General features: G+C 41.9%; 2 protein-coding genes across 3 annotated transcripts in view; both read right to left on the bottom strand.

Annotated features, from left to right (window-relative positions):
• LOC138951437 (uncharacterized) overlaps positions 1-23,725 on the bottom strand; it is a 197,192-nt gene that overhangs the window by 134,565 nt on the left and 38,902 nt on the right. The gene's annotated exons all lie outside the window — the stretch shown is intronic.
• Positions 1-23,725, bottom strand: part of LOC138950176 (uncharacterized) — a 59,862-nt gene that overhangs the window by 29,598 nt on the left and 6,539 nt on the right. The window contains exon 2 of one of the 2 annotated variants that reach the window (XM_070321915.1): positions 19,225-19,637. The exons of the other annotated variant lie outside the window; for it this stretch is intronic. Within the exon in view, the coding sequence (XP_070178016.1) occupies positions 19,225-19,637 (413 nt within the window). Of the gene's footprint in view, positions 1-19,224; positions 19,638-23,725 lie in introns of those variants that run through there. 2 annotated transcript variants of the gene reach the window in all.

Genomic DNA, 23,725 nt, shown 5'->3' with positions numbered 1-23,725 from the left:
TTCCACTCCTCCACTACAATGCAAACAGAGATATATCAGTGCATACTTTGTCGCAACATCATACATTTTAATCATCCCCTCCACCCCCTTTTTTCAATGCGAAAACCCCACCCCGGACGGAATATATAGTCACGCTTATGCATTGTGGATACACATTTATTCGCGAGCAGCGAAAGTGGAATGGCGACATGATTGTGCATTCTGTAAGTTACCCATGCAAATAACATTAACCAAGACATGTACTCTGTTCGTACATTGCCTACCTGCAAGAACGAGTGACATGTTTGCGGTCTAAGAAAAGCACACCTTTTTACTCAAGTTAGTTTGACGATAGTGTAAACAACACCTGACATTCTTTACTGGGTTAAAAGTTCTTTACATTTTTAAAGAAGAAAAACCATGGGAAATATGAAAACATCACACACACACACACACACACACACACACACACACACACACACACACACACACACACACACACACACAGTTACTTCCTGGTTATCCTAAATATATATATATATATATATATATATATATGTTATAGCCCAAGTGGAGAATTCTTCGTTCTAATCTCCTGTTATATTTTCACTATCCCTACACTGCCTGAGATCACATTTGGCCATGTTGAAAACCCCACAAGAACCCTCGCTATAGATTACAATGACATTTTGAGCCGATGAAGACACATTTTCTAACTAAGACATTACGGGGTTTCAGCGTGACTTTTTATGTCGAGAAGAAAATCTTGTATCAAAACAAAGTTTTTCAAAATTTGGGTCCGAATCGGAGTATGGCCATTGGCTCTCTCTCATTTCAACATACCAGGAAACAAGAGAGGTGGGGGGGGGGGGGGGGGGGGGGGGAGTTGAAACAGGCAAGCACGCGGTACGGACTGGAGTGACATCTTTCTGTTTTGGTTACTGATATGGCCTGTTTTTACACACTCGCACCAGTCACACACATGGCACGGCTGATGCGACAAGCGGGAAAGTTGGCATTTGAACAGATCGAGGTTCCATAAGAAGCCTCTTCAATTTGTACGCGTCGACTCCGGGATTGTTTTAAGTCAGAAGGCATGCAAGATACAGTGTGTAGTAGAATGAACAAAATACCACATGCATTTGTATTCGTTGTCATTGTTTCGGACAAAAGAATATTTCTTGCATTTTAATTGAACGCTAAAATGCTGTCGTCTGCATCGAACAAGGTGAACACTGTACCTGTGTCGTGAGAACAGGCAGACAGCGATGATTTATGATGATCGTTAACAATGACAATAATTCCTAAACAGGCACACACTTTCAATATTCTGATCCGTACATGTTTTAAGTAAAGAATACTACGTGGCTTGATGTGTCGTACCAGATGTACACGATTTTTTGTTTGTTTGTTTTTTAATATCAGCGAGCTGTTCACTATTTGAAAAAACAACGATTGTAAATCTGGTACGACACAGCAAGCCATGTAGTATTCTGTTTATCCCACATACTGTACCTACGTGTATTTTACTCAACACGTCCCGCAGTGGAGGCGTACAAATTGAAGACGCTTCTATTGGAACCCCATCTATTCCAAAGCCTGTGCAATCTTTGACCTCTAAGCAAAGACATGTCACTCTAGAAAATGTAGCGTGACTTAAAGTTCTAAAACTTCTACCAGGAGAAACAGCATAGCATAAGAGGGTTTCCATAATGACGTTTGTCTCGGTGACTTTGGCATCATAAGCAGTTGAAAAGCAGGTCCCCGCCAAACTAGTTTGACATGACCTCATTTACATGATATACACACGTGTGGTTTGAACGATATTGTTATACCATGAGTGGTCTCTCTCACGATGTAGGATAAGATCGTTTCTTTTTACTTCGTACACTTTCACAAAATAAAACAAGTCGCGTAATCAATCAATCAATATGAGGCTTATATCGCGCGTATTCCGTGGGTACAGTTCTAAGCGCAGGGATTTTTTTTTTATTTTTTTTTTTTATGCAATTTATATCGCGCACATATTCAAGGCGCAGGGATTTATTTATGCCGTGTGAGATGGATATTTTTTTTACACAATACATCACGCATTCACATCGGCCAGCAGATCGCAGCCATTTCGGCGCATATAATATTCTACTTTTCACGGCCTATTATTCCAAGTCACACGGGTATTTTGGTGGACATTTTTATCTATGCCTATACAATTTTGCCAGGAAAGACCCTTTTGTCAATCGTGGGATCTTTAACGCGAACACCCCAATGTAGTGTACACGAAGGGACCTCGGTTTTTCGTCTCATCCGAAAGACTAGCACTTGAACCCACCACCTAGGTTAGGAAAGGGGGGAGAAAATTGCGAACGCCCTGACCCAGGGTCGAACTCGCAACCTCTCGCTTCCGAGCGCAAGTGCGTTACCACACGGCCACCCAGTCGCGAAAGGCGAAAATACAACATTTAGTCAAGCTGTCTTACTCACACAGTGAAACTGAACACACTGCATTTTGTTCACCAAGACCGTGTACTCGTAGCAACGTCAGTCCACTGCTCGTGGCTAAGGCACTGACATTGACTAGCCAGAATAGCGCGGTAGCGGTTGGACTGAGTTGGATAGCACGCGTTTCTGTAGCTCTATTTTTCTTAACTTTAAGAGATTGTTTTTAATTCAAATATATCATATTTATATGTTTTTGGAATCAGGAACCGACAAGGCATTAGATGAAATTGTTTTTAAATCGATTCCGGAAATTTAGTTGTAATCATAATGTTCTTATATTTAATTTTCAGAGCTGGTTTTTTAATCCAAATATGACATACTAGAGGAATACCCGGCTTCGCCGGGGTGAATCGCGAGACAGAGACAGACAGCGTGGCGGTTCACCACAATCACCTTTGAAGGCGAAGTCCTGTTAAACGGGATTGAGAATTTTAGAGCTTATTTCTTAGCCCTATATTATCTGCTGTGGCTTCTCAATTGCCAGAACATACAGACAGACAAAAGCCGCTAGACCACATCACAAACAGAACTCTACAATACACAGGTTTTTGCCCACACACACACACACAAACACACACACACACAGAGAAGCCGTAAATATATATGCATATCTGTATCTATAAATATATAGAGATAGGTGAGAGTGTATTTTTCGCGTGGCTATAAATTGATTCGACCTTTTCACTTTGACAGTAAGAACAACTTACGGGTGCAAGGGAAGCGTTGTGGACAGCGCAGTGGACAGCGCAGTGACATTCTAAAAATAGTAATAGTAACTTACAAACGGGAAAGCCACACGAAGGAAGGGAGATAAACGCCAAACACTGGAGAAGATAAGGAAGAGTTACTTATAATGGTGAAATGAACACAAAAACCAAAATCAGTTGAGCGCTGCGCGCTGAGAGCACGTGTTGAAATATCTCATCGATGATATTGTGTCCGGGGTGTAGCTGAATACGGTGTCCAAATTTGAAAAAGATCCAGCGAGAACTTTGGCGTTGTGATGTGGTGTAGCGGCTTTGGTGTGTCGGTATGGGGGCCCGGGTAGCTGAGGTGGAACCAAAATCGGTTCAGCGCTGCGCGCTGAGAGCACGTGTTGAAATATCTCATCGATGAGGTTGTGTCCGGGGTCTCTCTGAATAAGCCCACCAAATTTGAAGCAGATCCATCGAGAACTTTGGCCGTGCATCGCGAATACACAGATACACAGATACACAGACACACACACAGACACACAGACACACAGACACAAGTCGTATATATATATAGATTTATATGGTTTTGGAATCAGACAATGATGACAAATAGGATGAAATTTATGTTGGATCGTTTTATAAAAAATAGAATTTAATTACAAATTTTAGATTTGTAATTACCAAACTCATTAATTATTTGTTAAGCCTTCAAGCTGAAGTGCAATACCAAAGTCCGGCCTTTATCGTAGATTGCTTGACCAAAATTTCAATCACTTTGATTAACAAATGAGTTTGTGACAGTGCGGCCTCAACTTTCACAAAAAGCCTAATATAACGTCATCAAAGATATTTATAAAAAAAAAATGAAAACAAAAGTCCGGGGATATCATACCAGGAACTCTTATGTGAAATTTCATGAAGATCGGTTCAGTAGTTTCCGCTGAATCGTTCTACATACACACACACACACACACACACACACACACACACACACACACACATACACATACACACACACACACACACACGCACGCACGCACACACGCACGCACACATACACACACACACACACACACACACGCACACACGCACGCACGCACGCACGCACGCACATACACACATACACCACGACCCTCGTCTCGATTCCCCGTCTATGTGAAAACATTTAGTCAAAACTTGACTAAATGTAAAATGTTGGCGAACCAGACTTAAACTCTGCGCGACACATACTCGTTTTGTCACTGAAAAGAGCGACCTTGGGATTGGTGTCGCCAAAATGTTCGAAAATAACGTTGTCAAAATATGTCGATGTGAGCTTGGGAACGACAGTTACAGTACACATGCACTTGTGTGCATCCGTGTGAACTCGTGGTACCTCTGTGCTATTAAGGATTCAAACCTGTACTATCGGGGATCCATTAAGGTTTCCGAGACTGAGTTTCATTTCTATTGAATTGGTCTCGCGGAATAGCCGATTCTAAAATTTGCATAGGTAAAACGATCGCTTTTTTGGTACAAGCCTCTGGAGTAAATTTTGTGATTTAATGTTTTTGTGAACGGGAAACAACTGACAGGTGGCTTTATTCCATCTCCCTTTTTTCCTCCGCCGCGATGTAAATTTGAATAGTTGACGTTAGACACTAACTAAAGAAAGTGGGGCTGCCTGACACCCCTCGAGTTGAATGTGTTAATCTTGTGACACCGGCGCGCAGGATGTGGACGCTAAAACTGTGTTTTTGATTGGAATCTTTGAGGGAAGAAGACGTGTATTTGGTGCGGCGTGTTTTCGATGCCGTTGTGTGACATGTCTGTCACGGGCGGAAATCTTTTTGGGATGTGAGAATTCTTTTGCTGGTAGGTTAATACAATTTTCTTTCTGTAAATGGGTAAGCAGTGAGAAGAATAGTATGCTGCTTGGGGAAAGGATTTATTTGAATGTTCAAGTAGATTGTTTTGTGAATTGGAATGTTTGGGAAGACTTTTGTTTGTTGAATGCTTTAGAAAACCGTTGTTTGAGAGAACGGTATTGTAGGCATGTTATTTGGTAGGAATGATGTGTTTTGTTGTTCAACGAGTTAGCTTGTGGTATTTGAAATTGTTGATTTGTTTACGTATGCTTACGGCGTGCATTCTGTGCTTTGCAGGATGGCCGAGTGTGCGACGGGGTTTTAGTTAGGTCTTTTCTTTTTAGTTAGGTCTTTTCTTTTTTAGTGGGGCGTAGATTTGTTTTCGTAGACTAGATTTCGTTAGAGGGGAGCAGTTAGTTTTAGTGGAGAGATTTTGGTCAGGTTTTGTTAGAGTTTTTGTAGATTTGGTTTTTTTTGAAGACTTGTTTTTAGGTTGCTTTTTTAGATTTCGTTTGTTTTAGATTAGAGTCTCATTGTGGTTTTTTTGGATAAAAGTTGAGAGTGAGGATTTAGAGTAGAGTGTAGTTTGGGGGAAGGATTTAGTGTGTTTTTAAAGGGTAGCTTTAGAGGGAGAATGTAGTTTTAGAGTGAAGAGTTGAGAGCATTGTTTTTTTGGAGTTGTTTAGTCCTATACATTGAAAGTTTTGTATTTGAAAGTAAACCCCCGTTATCCCACACATTCCCCATTTCATCGTATGGAATAAAAAGAACCTGGTAATATAACTTGTGTCGTCTGCTTGAGTGTTTGAGCTCGGTAAGAAAGAGGAAAGTAAATTGGCACACGGTTACATCAGGTTTGATTAAAGTGCCGTTCCTACAGTCATGTTGTAATGGAACAATTTTCGTTGAATGTGATTTTTTTTTTGTGCCTGAGGATTGTGTGTGTGTATGTGCGCGCTCAACGATGCTTACAAAATCACACCACAGATCTTTATGAAACGTTTTCCTTTGATGACGTTATATTTGACAGACAGACAGACAGACACACAGACACACACAAACTCACACTCACATACACACACTCAAACAGATGCATATCGAAGTTTAACAAACCAGATTTTTAAAATTCAAACGTAGAATGTATTACTTTTCTCACACAAAGGAAACTGTACACGACAGAAAATGTTTGAAACAGTCAATACATCGCTCAACATCAAATTTACAAAAATTTCAAAGTAAATTACATGTTAGATTATACAAATTATGGTCAGTTAAACAATAGTCGTTTGTATGTTACAGGTGCTCTGTCAGGATATATATACAATAGTTAGCTGAACGTGATATTCTCAGGTTGAATTTCCTTTGGTATGAGTGGCAGAGTGTTCACACTGTTTGCGATGTGTTATGTGTTCTCATTTCTGTAAAATGTCAACCGACATTTCTCTGTGGCAGACATTGAGAGATGAACACGAATGTCTTCTCTCATCTCTCTCTGTCTTTCTCTCTCGCTTTCTCTCTCTTTGTTTTGTCGAAACAAAAATGAAACTTTTTTTTTTTAATTGCAAATGATTGTGACATTATGCGTTAATTGATACAGTTACATCGTTTGTTTTGTTGTTCAAAAAGCAGCAAATGCTTATATCAAAAAGCTCTTAAATATTGATTTTATCTTATTTATTCTCTCTCTCTCTTTCTCTCTCTCTCTATATATTTTTTCTCTCTCTCTCTTTATCTCTCTCTCTCTCTCTCTCTCTCTCTCTCTCTCTCTCTCTCTCTCTCTCTCTCTCTCAGGTAAACAGGGTTACGTCCCTTTCCATACACACAGATTCTCCACTCAACAAGGACATGGTAGGTTTGTGACGTCATTTGTTGATGACCTTGTTTAGATTTGACGTCATCAAACTCTTGACTTTGAAGGAAAACCAATGTTCTAAATGAATTTTCCCTGTGTTTTATAAAGACGAAATTTCACGCAAGGTGTTTTGTCGGTGGTGATGATGACGGTGGTTGATGTCGTGGTGGAGGTGACGATGATGATGTTGTCGTCGTTGTCAGAGAGCGGCAGGTTCCTACGGCTGTTGTGCTAAGTTCTAGTTGAATAGACTCAATACAACTTCTTGCTTTTAGTTGTTGTAGTCTTTGTTGCAGTTATTGTTGTTGTTGGAGTCGGTGTGGGCGGTGATGGTAGTGGAGGCGATGAGGATGTTGTCGTCGTTGTCAGAGAGCGGCAGGGGGTGATAGGTACTGTTCTGTCCTAAGTCATGAAGCAAATAAGTCCGTTGCTGTTTTACTTGTTGTCCCTGCAGGGACACATTCCGCCATCCAGACCATTCAGACATGCATCACTGATGTTAAATCTTGGATGGTCGATAACAAACTTAAGCTGAATGATGATAAGACTGAAGTCTTACTGTGCAAAAAGAAGAACACTACATTTCCCTCTCCCCAACCTGTTTCTGTTCAAATAGGCAACACCGACATTCTTTTCTCACCATCAGCTAGAAACCTTGGATTCACCCTTTCATCTGACATGACCCTTAAAAACATTTCAGCTTCTGCTTAAATGCTGTTATGAACTTCAAGGCAGACACAGTTGTCTCGAGTAGAGTGGAGGCGATTCTCGAGCAGACGATTAGTGCTCCATATATGGGTCAATCTTTATTTGGTTTAGCCTCTCGCCAGTGTGTCTAAGTAGCCCGGATGTTCAAGTAACAACGGTCACTCCAAGACTAATTGTCGTGCCTCATCCAGTCCGATTCTTATTTGGTTGAGTCTGGCATCTTAAGACCCGTATCAGACGCCAGGCTATCATCGCTAGCAGCAAGTCACTTTCCAAGTATCCTCAGCGTTTTCGAGAAACAAGTCCTTTCTTCTGAACGGTTTGGGTTTTGCATTGTTCTAATTTTGAATATGCGGTAATTAGACTCTGAGCAATTGTTTACGAGGCCTGGGGAAGCCTGAAGTTTAGTTGGCGATTGTTTGATCTAAAACGTTCGCATCCTGCCTTGCCGACTTGACATTTGGTCAACTTGGTTCTATGCATCATGTTTTGAAAATCTTGTGAATTATTTATAAGCATAGGCTATGCAGGTTCGCTACTCACCTTTATTTGGCCCAGTAAGTTTGTTTAGTTTTTTCCACCCACCATCCCCTTCCTGCTTCCGCTAGGCTTGACATCCGGGCAGCTTGTTCACTGAACGGAATTTTAGTGATCACCAGTTATCCTTCACTTGTAGAAGAACTAGAATTGTCTATGATGTTCTTTGCAGTATGGTCATTTCATCACTTACTTTTTTATTGAGTCAATTACATCGGAGTCCCTTGTCCATGATTACGCTTACTTCTGGTTCTACCTGGTGTGTGTATGTTTCGACCAGAATTTCTAGTCCATCATTCAGCTCTATCCTAACTTGTGTATATATGTATGTATGTATAGCTTGCAATTTTGCCCATCATTCAGCTTAATTCTAACCGGCGCATATGTCATTTTTGTTGTTGTTGCTTTGTTTTTGGTACGGTTGGCTGAAGTTAGGCATGGAGTATGGTGAAGATGTGGTTCCCAATGGGGAACATTTTTATTTGTAGTTATATTTTGTCAATTTTGGAGCTTAAGCTTGTCTAGCCCCCTGGACCATGGTTGAGCCCAATACAAACCACAAAAGTGGCCTGGTTCAGTGGTCCAGTTTGTCAGTAGATGTAAAGCAGTGAGTGACGGAGGGAGGCCTGGTGGTGGGACAGCCGCGAGGGCAGTAAGATACTGTGGGTACCGCGGTGTGAGCAGTGGATTCTGTTCACAGTCCGTAAAGCCACCCTTATAAAGGTTTCTGGTCACGCTTAGCTGGCAGACTGGGGGGGCGGGAAAATATTGATATTTTGTCTGATTGGTGTCATCTTCACCTTACCATGCCTTACTTCCCAACCAGTGCCCGTACTACAAGATACATGCCATAACTGAAATTGTTGTAAATAAATAATGAAGAACCTAATTCTCCTTGTAAAGCTTGGCTGTTTCAGTCACTGTATTGTTATGTGTGGAGGTGTCTGTTTTGTATGGCAATAACAAACATATATCTTTAGTCTGTAGAGCAGCTTATTTTGAGCTTCGTAAGATCAGCACCATTCGCCACACACTCTTCTCTCAAACAACTAACACTCTTGTCTGTGCCTTTGTTCTTTCTAAATGTGGTGAGTGAGAGAAATCTGTATTGACATTGTGTGACTGTGTCAATAGAATTATAATTTCTAGCGCCTGTATTGCGTCGTAGGCTGTTATCGTAGGTATGACGTAGGTATGACGTAGGTTTCAGGGTTTCGTCATTTCACAGACAGGGGTGTCAGCTTGTGTCTATCGGTTACGTCTGCGTGTTCGGTTTGAATGAAAACACACAGACTATGCATTTGTTTGAATATTCCTGAATGGGGAATGCTTAGTTTTGTTCTTAATAAGTTAAATTAGTTTAGATCGTATTGATAAAAGAATGTTTGGGGTGGCGACGCATAATCAAGCAGCGTCATATAGGACCCTCTTCCCCCTTCCCCTTTTCCCGACTAAAATGAGTAAAAGTTGTAATGAACTCGGCCAAAGTTGAAACAAACGCGCACTTGTGGCCTGGACTGGCAGAGAAAGAACATGTCAAGCCTTGCCGGCCTTTGGATGAATTATGCATTTGTGATGCATTTGTAAAGTGAAAAAGTGTGTGTTGGTGTGTACCAATTGGAGTGATGGAGTGTGTGTTGGCTGGATGTCCTGGAACCGAATGCTGTGAACCAGGGAGTGTTTCGTGTCCAGAGATGATGTAGACCAGGTGAGAATAGACCTTTTGTTATCGGTACATCTTCTTTGGAATTGGCACAATAATTTGATTGTTCTTTAGTCATGTGAATGTGTGGAATTAGATCTCAGCAAGCACAGAAAGTTGGTCCCCTCTCGGACCAATATTGGATTTGGCTAAATGGTCTGTTGTTTTGTCTGGAAATTGACAGCTGTAATAAAATGATGTGTAACTAACAACAGAAGAGAAGGCCAATGATTAGATCAGTTGAGAAAACCAAACATGCATGATGTAATACTGGAACTTGAATAATTGTAACTGTGGTTCCGGCTATTGATGACTGTGTGAGATGATACTTTGATATGAATTGTCGCTTCGGTAATTACTGACTTTGCTTTTACTTTTTGTTTTCCCAGCCGAGCGGACTCTTGGTGGGATAGCGTGTGTGTTTAGTACTACCGTGTATGTATAGCATAGCGTGTTTTACTACCGTGTAGGTATAGCATAGCGTGTTTTACTACCGTGCATGTATACCATAGCGTGTTTTACCACCGTGTATGTATAGCATAGCGTGTTTTACTACCGTGTATGTTTAGCATAGCGTGTTAGTTCTAGGTAGTGTTTTACTACCGTGTTTAATAGCGTGTTTTAGAGCACACGTTACACCAGTGACTTTATAGTGTTGTGGCAACAGAACTTTTTTCGTAGTAGAGATTTGCCTCACCCCACTTCTGACACCACATTTTGGCAAGCTATTTCTGAGTTGAGTGCGAGTATGTGTTTCCACCTTTTTCAGACTAAGTGTTGAAAATGTTTATTGAAAAGTAGCATTAGTCTGACGAACCTTATTTTTAACTTTTATTTTAAATGCTTGGTGATTGTGTGCGTGAGTGTTATGCAATAAAGAGGACAGAGAACATCATTCAATGTATTCAAACTTTTTATTGTTTGTGTACTCTCTCCCTCTCGCTTTTTTGTAATTGCAACACCCGCATGCGCTCCACCACATTTTGGCGTCGCCCGACAGATAGATAAGTGGACACATATTTTGAGAATAGAAAGTAGTACAGTAGTAGTAGTTTAGGTATACACGCTGTCCCACCCGTCACCAACCTGGAACCACCCGTCACCAACCTGGAACCACCCGTCACCAACCTGGAACCACCCGTCACCAACCTGGAACCACCGTCACCAACCTGGAACCACCGTCACCAACCTGGAACGACCCGGTGATGGACGGACTTTGGAGGAGAGACTCCAGCTCGACTATCGACCAACCCCAGGGAGTGGACGACTTTAACACCGTCAATTTCCGAGGATCTGTGGTGACTGTGTTTGTTTCTGCACGTGCCAGTAATGTGAAAGGACATTTAGTGGAACGTATCGACGGCCAACGGTGAGTGGAATTTTTAAATATCTTCCACAGAGGAACAGTGGCTGATGCGGAACAGGCGTCCTGATACCGTGTACGTTCTGTATATCTGCTTTATCATGTCTTGCTACTGACCCGGTAGTGACATTTTGTTGAATTCGTGGACTTGTGGGTCTAGTGAGCATTACTGCATATTTGCCTCATTTGTGTGCTGTGTTTATGTTCAAGCATTTTGTATACATTTGAGCAGAATAGCGTCACTTGTGTGATAATGTTGTTTTATTGTTCACCATGAGCGACGGTGAGATGGAAGATGCAGTGGGGGGTAGTCCCATGAGCAACCCCACAGTGTCTTCTCACCGGGATCGCCCTGAGCGACGGTGAGATGGAAGATGCAGTGGGGGGTAGTCCCATGAGCAACCCCGCAGTGTCTTCTCACCGGGATCCCCCTGAAACGTTAACCATGCGAAGTCTGGGGCTTGGGTTATGCGTTGCTAGTTAATTTGTTTTAAGCAAACACGGTGAGCAACATTTAATTGTTGAAATACCGAATATCAAAAATATCAAAAATATCAAAAATATTGAACATATTGGGAGGGAAGGATATATCTACATATTATTAAATTTTATATACTAACTTGTACAAGGAACCCCGCACAGTGCATTCGCGTGCAGTTGACGTACTCCCTCGGTTTCTTCGGATCATGGAAACATTATTGGATTCTTAGGGAGTGGGTTCAAGTAAAGTTGGGGAGCAGCTGTTCTGTGTTGCCTATTGTTTAGTGCAGGTTAGGCATGTAAATATGTTCTAAGGTTACTTTGTTGTGGGAAAAAAATTTGGCGTCCTTGACAGTACGTTGTTCTCTGTCCTCGGGATCATTTTCTTTTATTATTCAATGAGAATCCCCCCCCCCCCCCCCCCCTCCTGATCTGTATCATCAACATGTCGAAGTCTTTGTTAGCATTGTTAAGGTAATAGTTTCGGTACAGTCAATGCATCTTTAAATAGTGGTTGACATGTAGGTTCGAAATGTGTTAATAGTTTCGGTACAGTCAATGCATCTTTAAATAGTGGTTGACATGTAGGTTCGAAATGTGTTGACAGTTTCGGTGCAGTCAATACATCTTTAAATAGTGGTTGACATGTAGATTCGAAATGTGTTGATAGTTTCGGTACAGTCAATTCATCTTTAAATAGTGGTTGACATGTAGGTTCGAAATGTGGTAATAGTTTCGGTACAGTCAATGCATCTTTAAATAGTGGTTGACGTGTAGGTTCGAAATGTGTTACTCAGGATTAGCTTTTGTGACTGAGACTTGCGACGGCTGAAGATATAGGTTAGCACAATTTGAGTTTGATTGGTTGTTGAAACTTCTTTGGTGTTTAGGTTTTAACATCATGTTTTTGTTTCCAAGACATGCCTTCAGGAGAAGTCATGCTAAGTTGGGGAGAATGTGGTGAGTGAGAGAAATCTGTATTGACATTGTGTGACTGTGTCAATAGAATTATAATTTCTAGCGCCTGTATTGCGTCGTAGGCTGTTATCGTAGGTATGACGTAGGTATGACGTAGGTTTCAGGGTTTCGTCATTTCACAGACAGGGGTGTCAGCTTGTGTCTATCGGTTACGTCTGCGTGTTCGGTTTGAATGAAAACACACAGACTATGCATTTGTTTGAATATTCCTGAATGGGGAATGCTTAGTTTTGTTCTTAATAAGTTAAATTAGTTTAGATCGTATTGATAAAAGAATGTTTGGGGTGGCGACGCATAATCAAGCAGCGTCATATAGGACCCTCTTCCCCCTTCCCCTTTTCCCGACTAAAATGAGTAAAAGTTGTAATGAACTCGGCCAAAGTTGAAACAAACGCGCACTTGTGGCCTGGACTGGCAGAGAAAGAACATGTCAAGCCTTGCCGGCCTTTGGATGAATTATGCATTTGTGATGCATTTGTAAAGTGAAAAAGTGTGTGTTGGTGTGTACCAATTGGAGTGATGGAGTGTGTGTTGGCTGGATGTCCTGGAACCGAATGCTGTGAACCAGGGAGTGTTTCGTGTCCAGAGATGATGTAGACCAGGTGAGAATAGACCTTTTGTTATCGGTACATCTTCTTTGGAATTGGCACAATAATTTGATTGTTCTTTAGTCATGTGAATGTGTGGAATTAGATCTCAGCAAGCACAGAAAGTTGGTCCCCTCTCGGACCAATATTGGATTTGGCTAAATGGTCTGTTGTTTTGTCTGGAAATTGACAGCTGTAATAAAATGATGTGTAACTAACAACAGAAGAGAAGGCCAATGATTAGATCAGTTGAGAAAACCAAACATGCATGATGTAATACTGGAACTTGAATAATTGTAACTGTGGTTCCGGCTATTGATGACTGTGTGAGATGATACTTTGATATGAATTGTCGCTTCGGTAATTACTGACTTTGCTTTTACTTTTTGTTTTCCCAGCCGAGCGGACTCTTGGTGGGATAGCGTGTGTGTTTAGTACTACCGTGTATGTATAGCATAGCGTGTTTTACTACCGTGTAGGTATAGCATAGCGTGTTTTACTACCGTGCATGTATACCATAGCGTGTTTTACCACCGTGTATGTATAGCATAGCGTGTTTTACTACCGTGTATGTTTAGCATAGCGTGTTAGTTCTAGGTAGTGTTTTACTACCGTGCTTAATAGCGTGTTTTAGAGCACACGTTACACCAGTGACTTTATAGTGTTGTGGCAACAGAACTTTTTTCGTAGTAGAGATTTGCCTCACCCCACTTCTGACACCACATTTTGGCAAGCTATTTCTGAGTTGAGTGCGAGTATGTGTTTCCACCTTTTTCAGACTAAGTGTTGAAAATGTTTATTGAAAAGTAGCATTAGTCTGACGAACCTTATTTTTAACTTTTATTTTAAATGCTTGGTGATTGTGTGCGTGAGTGTTATGCAATAAAGAGGACAGAGAACATCATTCAATGTATTCAAACTTTTTATTGTTTGTGTACTCTCTCCCTCTCGCTTTTTTGTAATTGCAACACCCGCATGCGCTCCACCACATAAACTTGACTATTGCAACTCTCTTCTCTCTGGCTGTCCTCTGCACCTCCTGCATAAACTACAAAAAGTCCAAAACTCGGCAGCACGCCTCATTCTCAAAGCACGAAAACGAGATCACGCAACACCACTCCTTCGCACACTGCACTGGTTACCTATTCAAGCCCGCATTGACTACAAACTGTCTACCCTCTGCTTTAACTTCTTTTCTGGCTCGTCTCCTGCTTACTTCTCTGAACTCCTCACCGTCTATTCTCCAGCAAGACAACTCCGTGCCTCTTCTGACTGTCGCATCCTTACCATTCCACGCACCAAAACCAAAACATACGGACAACGCACTTTTACTTTCTGCGCACCCACACAATGGAATTCTCTCCCCTTTCACATCCGCCACTCTCAGTCACCCCAAGCATTCAAACGAGCACTTAAAACACACCTCTTCAAGAAATACAACCCCTGATTTTGTTTTTCTCAGCCCATCAGTAGGCTACAAGTAGTGTATTTGTTGTTTTAGTGATAATGTGATAATGTATATAAACATCAAGGGCTGTTTTCAGAATTGTTGATAACATGTTCTGTTTGTTTAACCTTTGCCGTGCTTCCTGGGTTCACCTGTACCCAGAGACACACTAAAATCATTGTAACTCTGGAACCATTAAAGGTATCGTTTTGAAATTTTAAGTATCTCTCACACACCTAATTTGCTCTCTGTCTGCACATTTTTAGTGTGTACATGACAAAACATCAGAATTAATTGATTATAATAATTTACATAAACACTACCGATGGCGCGGGTTCACACATACCCATACTTTTAAAGAGTAGTAGTGATTGTAACTATCCCTCTGCCGACGGCGCGGGTTCTGCTACACCCATAATTACCAAAGCGGCGGAACAGTGTCTGTCTGCCTGTTTGTCTACAAGAGACTGTCTGTCTCTCTGTTTGTCTGTCCGTATCTCTCTGTCTGTATGTCTGTTGTCAGTTGCTCTGTCTGTCTGTCTGTCTGTCTATCCGTCTATCCGTCTATCCGTCTATCTGACTGTCTGTCTCTGTCTGTCTCTCTCTCTCTGTCTCTCTCTCTCTGTCTCTCTCTCTCTGTCTCTCTCTCTTAGTCTCTCTCTCTCTCTCTCTCTCTTAGTCTCTCTCTCTGTCTCTCTTTCTTAGTCTCTCTCTCTCTCTCTTTCTTAGTCTCTCTCTCTCTCTTTCTTAGTCTCTCTCTCTCTCTTAGTCTCTCTCTCTCTTTCTTAGTCTCTCGCTCTTTCTCTTTCTTAGTCTCTCTCTCTCTTTCTTAGTCTCTCTCTCTCTCTTTCTTAGTCTCTCTCTCTCTTTCTTAGTCTCTCTCTCTCTTAGTCTCTCTCTCTCTCTTTCTTAGTCTCTCTCTCTCTCTTAGTCTCTCTCTCTTTCTTAGTCTCTCTTTCTCTCTCTCTTTCTTAGTCTCTCTCTCTCTCTCTTTCTTAGTCTCTCTCTCTTTTTTTTAGTCTCTCTCTCTCTCTCTTTCTTAGTCTCTCTCTCTCTCTTTCTTAGTCTCCCTCTCTCTTTCTTAGTCTCTCTCTCTCTAGCTCTTTCTTAGTCTCTCTCTCTTTTTCTTAGTCTCTCTCTCTCTTTCTTAGTCTCTCTCTCTCTCTCTCTCTTTCTTAGTCTCTCTCTCTCTCTTTTTTAGTCTCTCTCTCTCTCTCTCTTTCTTAGTCTCTCTCTCTCTCTTTCTTGGTCTCTCTCTCTTTCTTAGTCTCTCTCTCTCTTTCTTAGTCTCTCTCTTTCTCTTTCTTAGTCTCTCTCTCTCTCTTTCTTAGTCTCTCTCTCTTTCTTAGTCTCTCTCTCTCTCTGTTAGTCTCTCTCTCTCTTTCTTAGTCTCTCTCTCTCTCTCTCTTAGTCTCTCTCTATTTCTTAGTCTCTCTTTCTCTCTCGTAGTCTCTCTCTCTCTCTTTCTTAGTCTCTCTCTCTCTTTTTTAGTCTCTCTCTCTCTCTCTCTTTCTTAGTCTCTCTCTCTCTCTCTCTCTTTCTTAGTCTCTCTCTCTCTCCCTCTCTCTTAGTCTCTCTCTCTTTCTTAGTCTCTCTCTCTCTCTTAGTCTCTCTCTCTTTCTTAGTCTCTCTTTCTCTCTCTTAGTCTCTCTCTCTCTCTTTCTTAGTCTCTCTCTCTCTCTTTTTTAGTCTCTCTCTCTCTTTCTTAGTCTCTCTCTCTCTCTCTTTCTTAGTCTCTCTCTCTCTCTCTTTCTTAGTCTCTCTCTCTCTCTCTTTCTTAGTCTCTCTCTCTCTTAATTCTTAGTCTCTCTCTCTCTCTTTCTTTGTCTCTCTCTCTTTCTTAGTCTCTCTCTCTCTTTCTTAGTCTCTCTCTCTCTCTTTCTTAGTCTCTCTCTCTCTCTTTCTTAGTCTCTCTCTCTCTTTCTTAGTCTCTCTCTCTCTCTTTCTTAGTCTCTCTCTCTCTCTTTATTTGTCTCTCTCTCTCTCTTTATTTGTCTCTCTCTCTCTATCTTTCTTAGTCTCTCTCTCTCTCTCTTTCTTAGTATCTCTCTCTCTCTTTCTTAGTCTCTCTCTCTCTCTCTTTCTTAGTCTCTCTCTCTCTTTCTTAGTCTCTCTCTCTTTCTTAGTCTCTCTCTCTCTCTCTTTCTTAGTCTCTCTCTCTTTCTTAGTCTCTCTCTCTCTCTTTCTTAGTCTCCCTCTCTCTCTTTCTTAGTCTCTCTCTCTCTCTCTTTCTTAGTCTCTCACTCTCTTTCTTAGACTCTCTCTCTCTCTTTCTTAGTCTCTCTCTCTTTCTTAGTCTCTCTCTTTCTTTCTTAGTCTCTCTCTCTCTCTCTTTCTTAGTCTCTCTCTCTCTCTCTCTTTCTTAGTCTCTCTCTCTCTCTCTCTTTCTTAGTCTCTCAGTCTCTCTCAGTCTCCCCCTCCCCCTCTCCCTCCCCCTCTCCCTCCCCTGCAAGAGGTCGGTGAAGGGAGAAACTCGATGCAACCACTGAAGTAGCGCTGTGGGTTTCCCTGAACCCACCCCGTCGTTAGAGAAATAAACGGTAAAAACCCTCTTTCAAATGTATGGGTTCAGACAAACCCGCATCGTCGTTAGAGGAATAAACGGTAAAAACCCTCTTTCAAATGTATGGGTTCAGACAAACCCGCATCGTCGGGAGTGTGTAGTCAAAAGCGGCATCCGGCAAAGGTTAAGGGTATTCAGCTGGTATTTCCTTGTTTTTACTACCTATTTTTATTCATGTTTTTATTACTTAGTTAGTGGAAGAATTTTTTGTAATGTATGTTTGATGGTGTATGCTTTTAATTAAGCGTTGTTGACTATGAATGTAGATGTAAATGCTTGTATAACTGTGTTTTAATTTTAAATGTGGCAAGCGCATAGAGCATAATTGTAAAGTTATGATGTTGCGCTATATAAATGCTCATTTATTATTATTATTATTATTATTATTATTATTATTATTATTATTATTATCATTATTATTATTATTATTATTTAAGTTATTGAGACATCCCAGTGCATGCACTAAGGGATTTATAGAGCAAATCGAGAAAATTCATTATTGAACGAAGAGCATAGCGCTGAGTTCAATAATTATTTTTGAGATTTGCTCTATAAATCCCTTAGTGCACTGGGATTGTTTCAATAACGATATTGTCAGTACCGCCAGATAAAAAAGAAGATTCCAAACGCACATTTTGCAACGCGCATTTGGATAGGCGTAACTGTGTGACCAGTCAGGTTTGTGTCGGATCTACTTTTGTGTGGGCTGTCTCAAGTGTGTCGTGCTTTCGTCACACGCAAACTCTTGTTTTAATTTCTGTTGATAAATTCCAGTGTAGCGTGAAGCTAAAAAGTGATGATCTTTCATAGAGACCACATTTAAACTCGGAGAAAGGACTGTGCTCTTACTCTTAGTTATTTGCGATTCGAAACCTTCATGGAGCTTCGACAGATTGACTGTGCAGAGTTTTGCCCCTTGCCACGGTCGGCGGAAAGCACATTTTCAAAATAAATGTGGCATGTTTCTCGTGTGGTATCTTCACTCATCGGGGAGTCTGGTACTAAATATGAACGGTAAGAATGCTCTGAACCCTACACGTATTATATCCCCATCGTTTTATCGTTCACATTTGCCCAACATGTTAATTTGCTGAGCGGGGTTTATGTCGTCTGCTAGGGCAATCAAACCACTGCATGCAGTCTGCACTGCCACTGAGTCTGCACGCACGAGGCACGCTGGTAATAAGTCTTATATATGGTTAGAACGTTCTGAACCCTACACGTTTTCGATTACGATTGTTCTTGCCTTGAAATAATAATTCGGAAACCATTCATTTACTTAACTGATGCAGTCGTATTTCAGTGTAGTCAGTGCGGCTACGTATGACAGAGTCGATCGAGTCAGTCTTCCAAACTGGTCTAGCTGGTACGTTATCGGAATAACACTTGTGTTTTCTGCTAGCGGGTGGGAATTTTATATTAACTCATCATTTGGTAATGTGGATGATAAGCTACATGCCACTAACACGGCATATGAGAAGAATCTATGCAAGTCGGCGAGAATTAGATGAAACACAGCGGCTTCTATTTTTAGATCAGTGGCAGCCGCACTGTGGCACAGGCACATGCAATCTGTCAGAAAAAAAACCCACTTCTGCTTTAATTGAGAAGCAGGGAATTTATGGTCATTTGGTATTGTGGAGAATATAAGCTACATGTCAGTAATTAATTCTGATAATAATGAGAGCACAGTCTTGCTTAGGCAAAGGGCGTAAGAATACGCTCTGTGGAAAAGTAAGCGCACTCCAAGAGTGCGGTTTTAGCGCATATCGCCATTAGCCAATCAACTGGTTCACATCAGTCATGTGACACCAGTAATTACTGACAATTATTATTATTATTATTGTCGTAGATGTTGTAGACGTTGTTGTTGTTGTTGTTGTTGTTGTTGTTGTTGTTGTTGTTGTTGGAGGTCGCCGGGAGGTAAAGGAGAGACAGGTGTTTGTGGTGGCTGTGACGAGATGTGGGTGTCACTCAGTGTTGCTGTCTATGTCATAACATCCTTCACCCAGATCACCTGGGCCGTGGACCGCGACATGGATCTCAGGCGGCCGGTACGGTCAGCATTATACCCAGTACCACTACCACGCTCCAGGTAGACGACGACGTGTCTCTCCAAGCCCCACACTGTGTTCTCATGGGCCACCGTCACCGCCTCGTCTCCACCCCTACCTGCTGCTCTCTCTTCACCTGTGGGAGCAGACGTCATTTCCGCCAGTTGTCTAACGGCCGCTGTGTCGTTACGAGCCACCTTACGGGTGGGGACGCCGCGTGACTCAAGACCCCGGATGAAGGGTGCGGGTGAGTCATCATCCGTTGTGTCACAGTTCATGAGACCCAGCACAAAGACGTCATTCAAGGTGAGGCCGCCCTGCCCGTGGGGAGCGTGGTCATGGCAACCTGAAACATCACACACACACACACCGTCAACACCACATCGTCATGGTGTGAAATACATCATCGCCAACTGCAACGACAACAACAACGATGATAAAGACAACGCCATCATCCCCAGCAACAACGACAACGACGACAACACAATCAGCAACAACAATGACGACGACAACAAAGACATCTCGAGCAACAACATCAACAAAAATTTCACCACCAGCAGCAGCAGCAACAACAACGACGACACCACCAGCAGCAGCATAAACCACAAAACAAACATCAACGACGACCCATGTCTGACTCCCACGCCATCACCGGCGTCAGCGACCCGTGAACAGGGACGACATCTACACCAGCAGCGCGACAACCACCTGCAAATTGTACACACACAAAAAATGTTTTATTCAGTGTCAAACACCTCACCCAGACAGACTGGTGACGTTATTTCGTAACGAGGTCACAGAAACATGACGTAATTATCTTCATTTATTTCAATAAAATGACGTCATCAAAATGTTGCACAATCACCTGAATCACACTTCTTGATTTCTCGGAGACAGAGACGGAGACAGATATGAAGCCAGACAGACAGACAGACAGAGAGGCAAACAGAGAGGCAGACAGACAGACAGACGGAAACATTGAAACATTGAACTTTATTACAGGAAAGATAGCATTAGGTCCGTAGGACCTTTCTTACAGCTAGTCCTGATCTAAGCAAAATGGTTATAATCGAAATGGGAATACAGGGGCGGATGAGGGGGGGGGTGGCACAGGGGGCACGTGCCCCCCCCCCCCCCCACGAAAAAAAAAAAAAAAAAAAAAGAAGAAGAAAAAAAAAAAGATTTTTCTATGCTGATTCTATGACCATTTCTAAGCTCAAATGGCACCAGATGGCACCATTTTGCTTCTTTGGGCAAAACAATTTTCCGAGGGGGCATGCCCCCGGACCCCCCTAGCAAATTCGGGCGCTTCGCGCCCATCACATTCACTTTCGATTCAAAGTGCCCCCCCCCCCCCCTTACAAAGCAACTGATCCGCCCCTGGAATACCTAGGAACAAACTTTTTATGATGAAACGCAGACACACGCAATAATAGTAATATAAGAATAAGATCATTCTTTACAGACATGTGATATACAGATATCACAATACGGGCAATACAACCATACATTATCAGAACACACACACACACACACACACACACATATATATATATACACGCACACGCACACACACACAGAAGATCAACTAACTTATAAGGCAAGCCAACATAACACGACACACTAACCAAATAAAGGATCAGGTAGCAAAGTAAAAAAAAATAAAAAAATTAAAAATAAAAACGCGACACACTTACCAAATAAAGGATCAGGTAGCAAAGTAAACAAAAAAAAAAACCATTCATGACCTAATATAGGCCTTTATTCCCCCCTCTGCTTCTTTACCTCTGTAAACTTGTAGGGGTAGTTATTTTTCGATAATGACCCAGCAACCAAACAAATAACGACCCAGCAACAGCCTGAATCCTCGATAGTGCAATGGGTTGAGAAGTTGTTCTGTTTCGGTACTACTTTTTGCGACTGAAAAGTTCCGAACGCTCTAATGTACGAAGTATACATCTCTGGAGCAAACAATACAAACATACCGCATTTAAATTAACAACTACAGGCCTGAACACATGAATCTCCATATAAAATCCATGAGTTCGGTTGTTTTCTGAATCTAGATCTGCCGTGCTCAAACGTTCATCAGAAGCAATTTCCCAAGCAAGTAACTCATACTTTGTCTAGCGACAAGAGTAGTTCCCCTTCTTTTCACTCAGTTTCTTTGACAACAGACTGCAATCCGACGGTCAGTTTTCAACAATATTTCATTTAATAAACAGATCACACGCAACCAAATGCACACATCTCATCAATTTAAACAACATAAAGCGGTTTCATACACTATTTTCCCCAGAAAACTGAACTTCATACAGTTTTTAACGTTGGAACACGGGTGCAAAAGTTCGTCTGCTAGTCCCATTTGACGAAAGAACATTATCCTAAGCGATACCAAAACATACACAGAACACACAATATCTGCCTTTGCTGCCACAGCAGAATAACAGCATATCTGTGTACTTGATTTTAGTCCAAAATAGGAAAACTGACAAGATGTGTTAACAGAATAGAATGATTTGCACGGAACTATACAACCGCGCATTTATCGATCGCCTGCGCAGGTTGAGTGAATAGGATTCGATCAAACTTTCGCAAAAAACCTCCTCTTTTCTTTGAATAACTGAAGAAAGGAGGAATAAAGAGGTTACACACCTCGTCTCAGTGATTATAAAAAATAATGGTCTCAGTTCGCGGTCATGAAAAAGCTCGCTAAAGCTCGCATTTTTCATGATCCGCTAACTTCGACCATTATTTTTGATAATCACTGAGACTCGGCATGTAACCTCTACATATATACCATCTTAGATTTATGAAGGAATCACCAAGCCAATATAAAATGCAGTAATACTATCTTAGATAATAATTAAGTAGATGTGCAACGCCAAGGCACTGCATACCCCAGCGAAAGACAAACCTCTCTGTCTCTGTCTCTGTCTCTGTTTCTCTCTCTCTCTCTCTCTCTCTCTCTCTCTCAAAAAAAAAAAAACACACACACACACACGAACACACACACACACACACACACACATACCCCAAGTTACACACGTACATACATGCACACTCACTCACACGCACTCACTCACTCTCTCACACACACTTCATACACACAAAACACACCCCCATACGCACATATAGACAGACGGACATATACACACCTTTACAAACAAACACACATACATACACTTACGCACACGCACAAACACACACCCACCCACCCACTCTCTCTCTTTCTTTCTAAAACAAACAGACACACACACACACACACACACACACATGTACATACGCACGCATGTACGCACGCACACACCCACAGACACACACACACACACACACACACACACACACACACACACACACACACATTGACTCACACAAATCTCATACACACAAAACACACACTCATGCATACGCACATACACGGTTGGCCTAGTGGTAAGGCGTCCGCCCTGTGATCGGGAGGTCGTGGGTTCGAACCCCGGCCGGGTTATACCTAAGACTTTAAAATTGGCAATCTAGTGGCTGCTCCGCCTGGCGTCTGGCATTATGGGGTTAGTGCTAGGACTGGTTGGTCCGGTGTCAGAATAATGTGACTGGGTGAGACATGAAGCCTGTGCTGCGACTTCTGTCTTGTGTGTGGCGCACGTTCTATGTCAAAGCAGCACCGCCCTGATATGGACCTTCGTGGTCGGCTGGGCGTTAAGCAAACAAACAAACAAATACGCACATAGACAGTCAGACACACACACCTTTACAAACACATTTACACACTTATACACACACAAACATACACACAAACTCATGTACACACACATTCACACACACACACACACTCTCTCTCTCTCCCTCTCTCAGTCTCTCTCACATACACGCACACACACCCCAAGTCACACACACATACACACACTCACTCTCTCACAAAAAACTTCACACACACACACACACACACACACACACACACACACACACACACACACACAAACAGTAACACTAACACATGTGCACAAAATGAACACAAACACGTGTACACACTGCGCGAGAGAGAAAGACTACAGGGAGGCATGACGTCATGATGCATTAATTGACGTCAAAGACTTTCGACCGTGACGTATGCTTCTTTGGCGAGCTTTATCCATAGACTTGGAAACTACGGAATTTCTACCCGTCCAAAACGGCCTTGGGTGGCGTTTGCTGAAAAAATGGGGGCGACTATTGCACCCACCGTATTTTTGTTAGTATGGTCCCAAGTTTTGGTAAACTTCCATCTCCAACTGTAGCACGTAGCCGGGCACAAAGAATCCTTCTTTATCATGTATTATTATCATTCTAGTGCCCTTTATGGCTATGTGACCAATCAGGACTGATTCTAGGTGACCTGTTAAATGTTATAACGTTCAAGGCGGGACCCTTTTTGTATAACGCATTAAAAATCAC

Source organism: Littorina saxatilis, linkage group LG16 (assembly GCF_037325665.1).
Source record: "Littorina saxatilis isolate snail1 linkage group LG16, US_GU_Lsax_2.0, whole genome shotgun sequence".
NCBI lineage: Eukaryota > Metazoa > Mollusca > Gastropoda > Littorinimorpha > Littorinidae > Littorina > Littorina saxatilis.
Note: the sequence above shows the minus strand (reverse complement) of the source record. Positions and strands in the feature narration are given on the sequence as shown.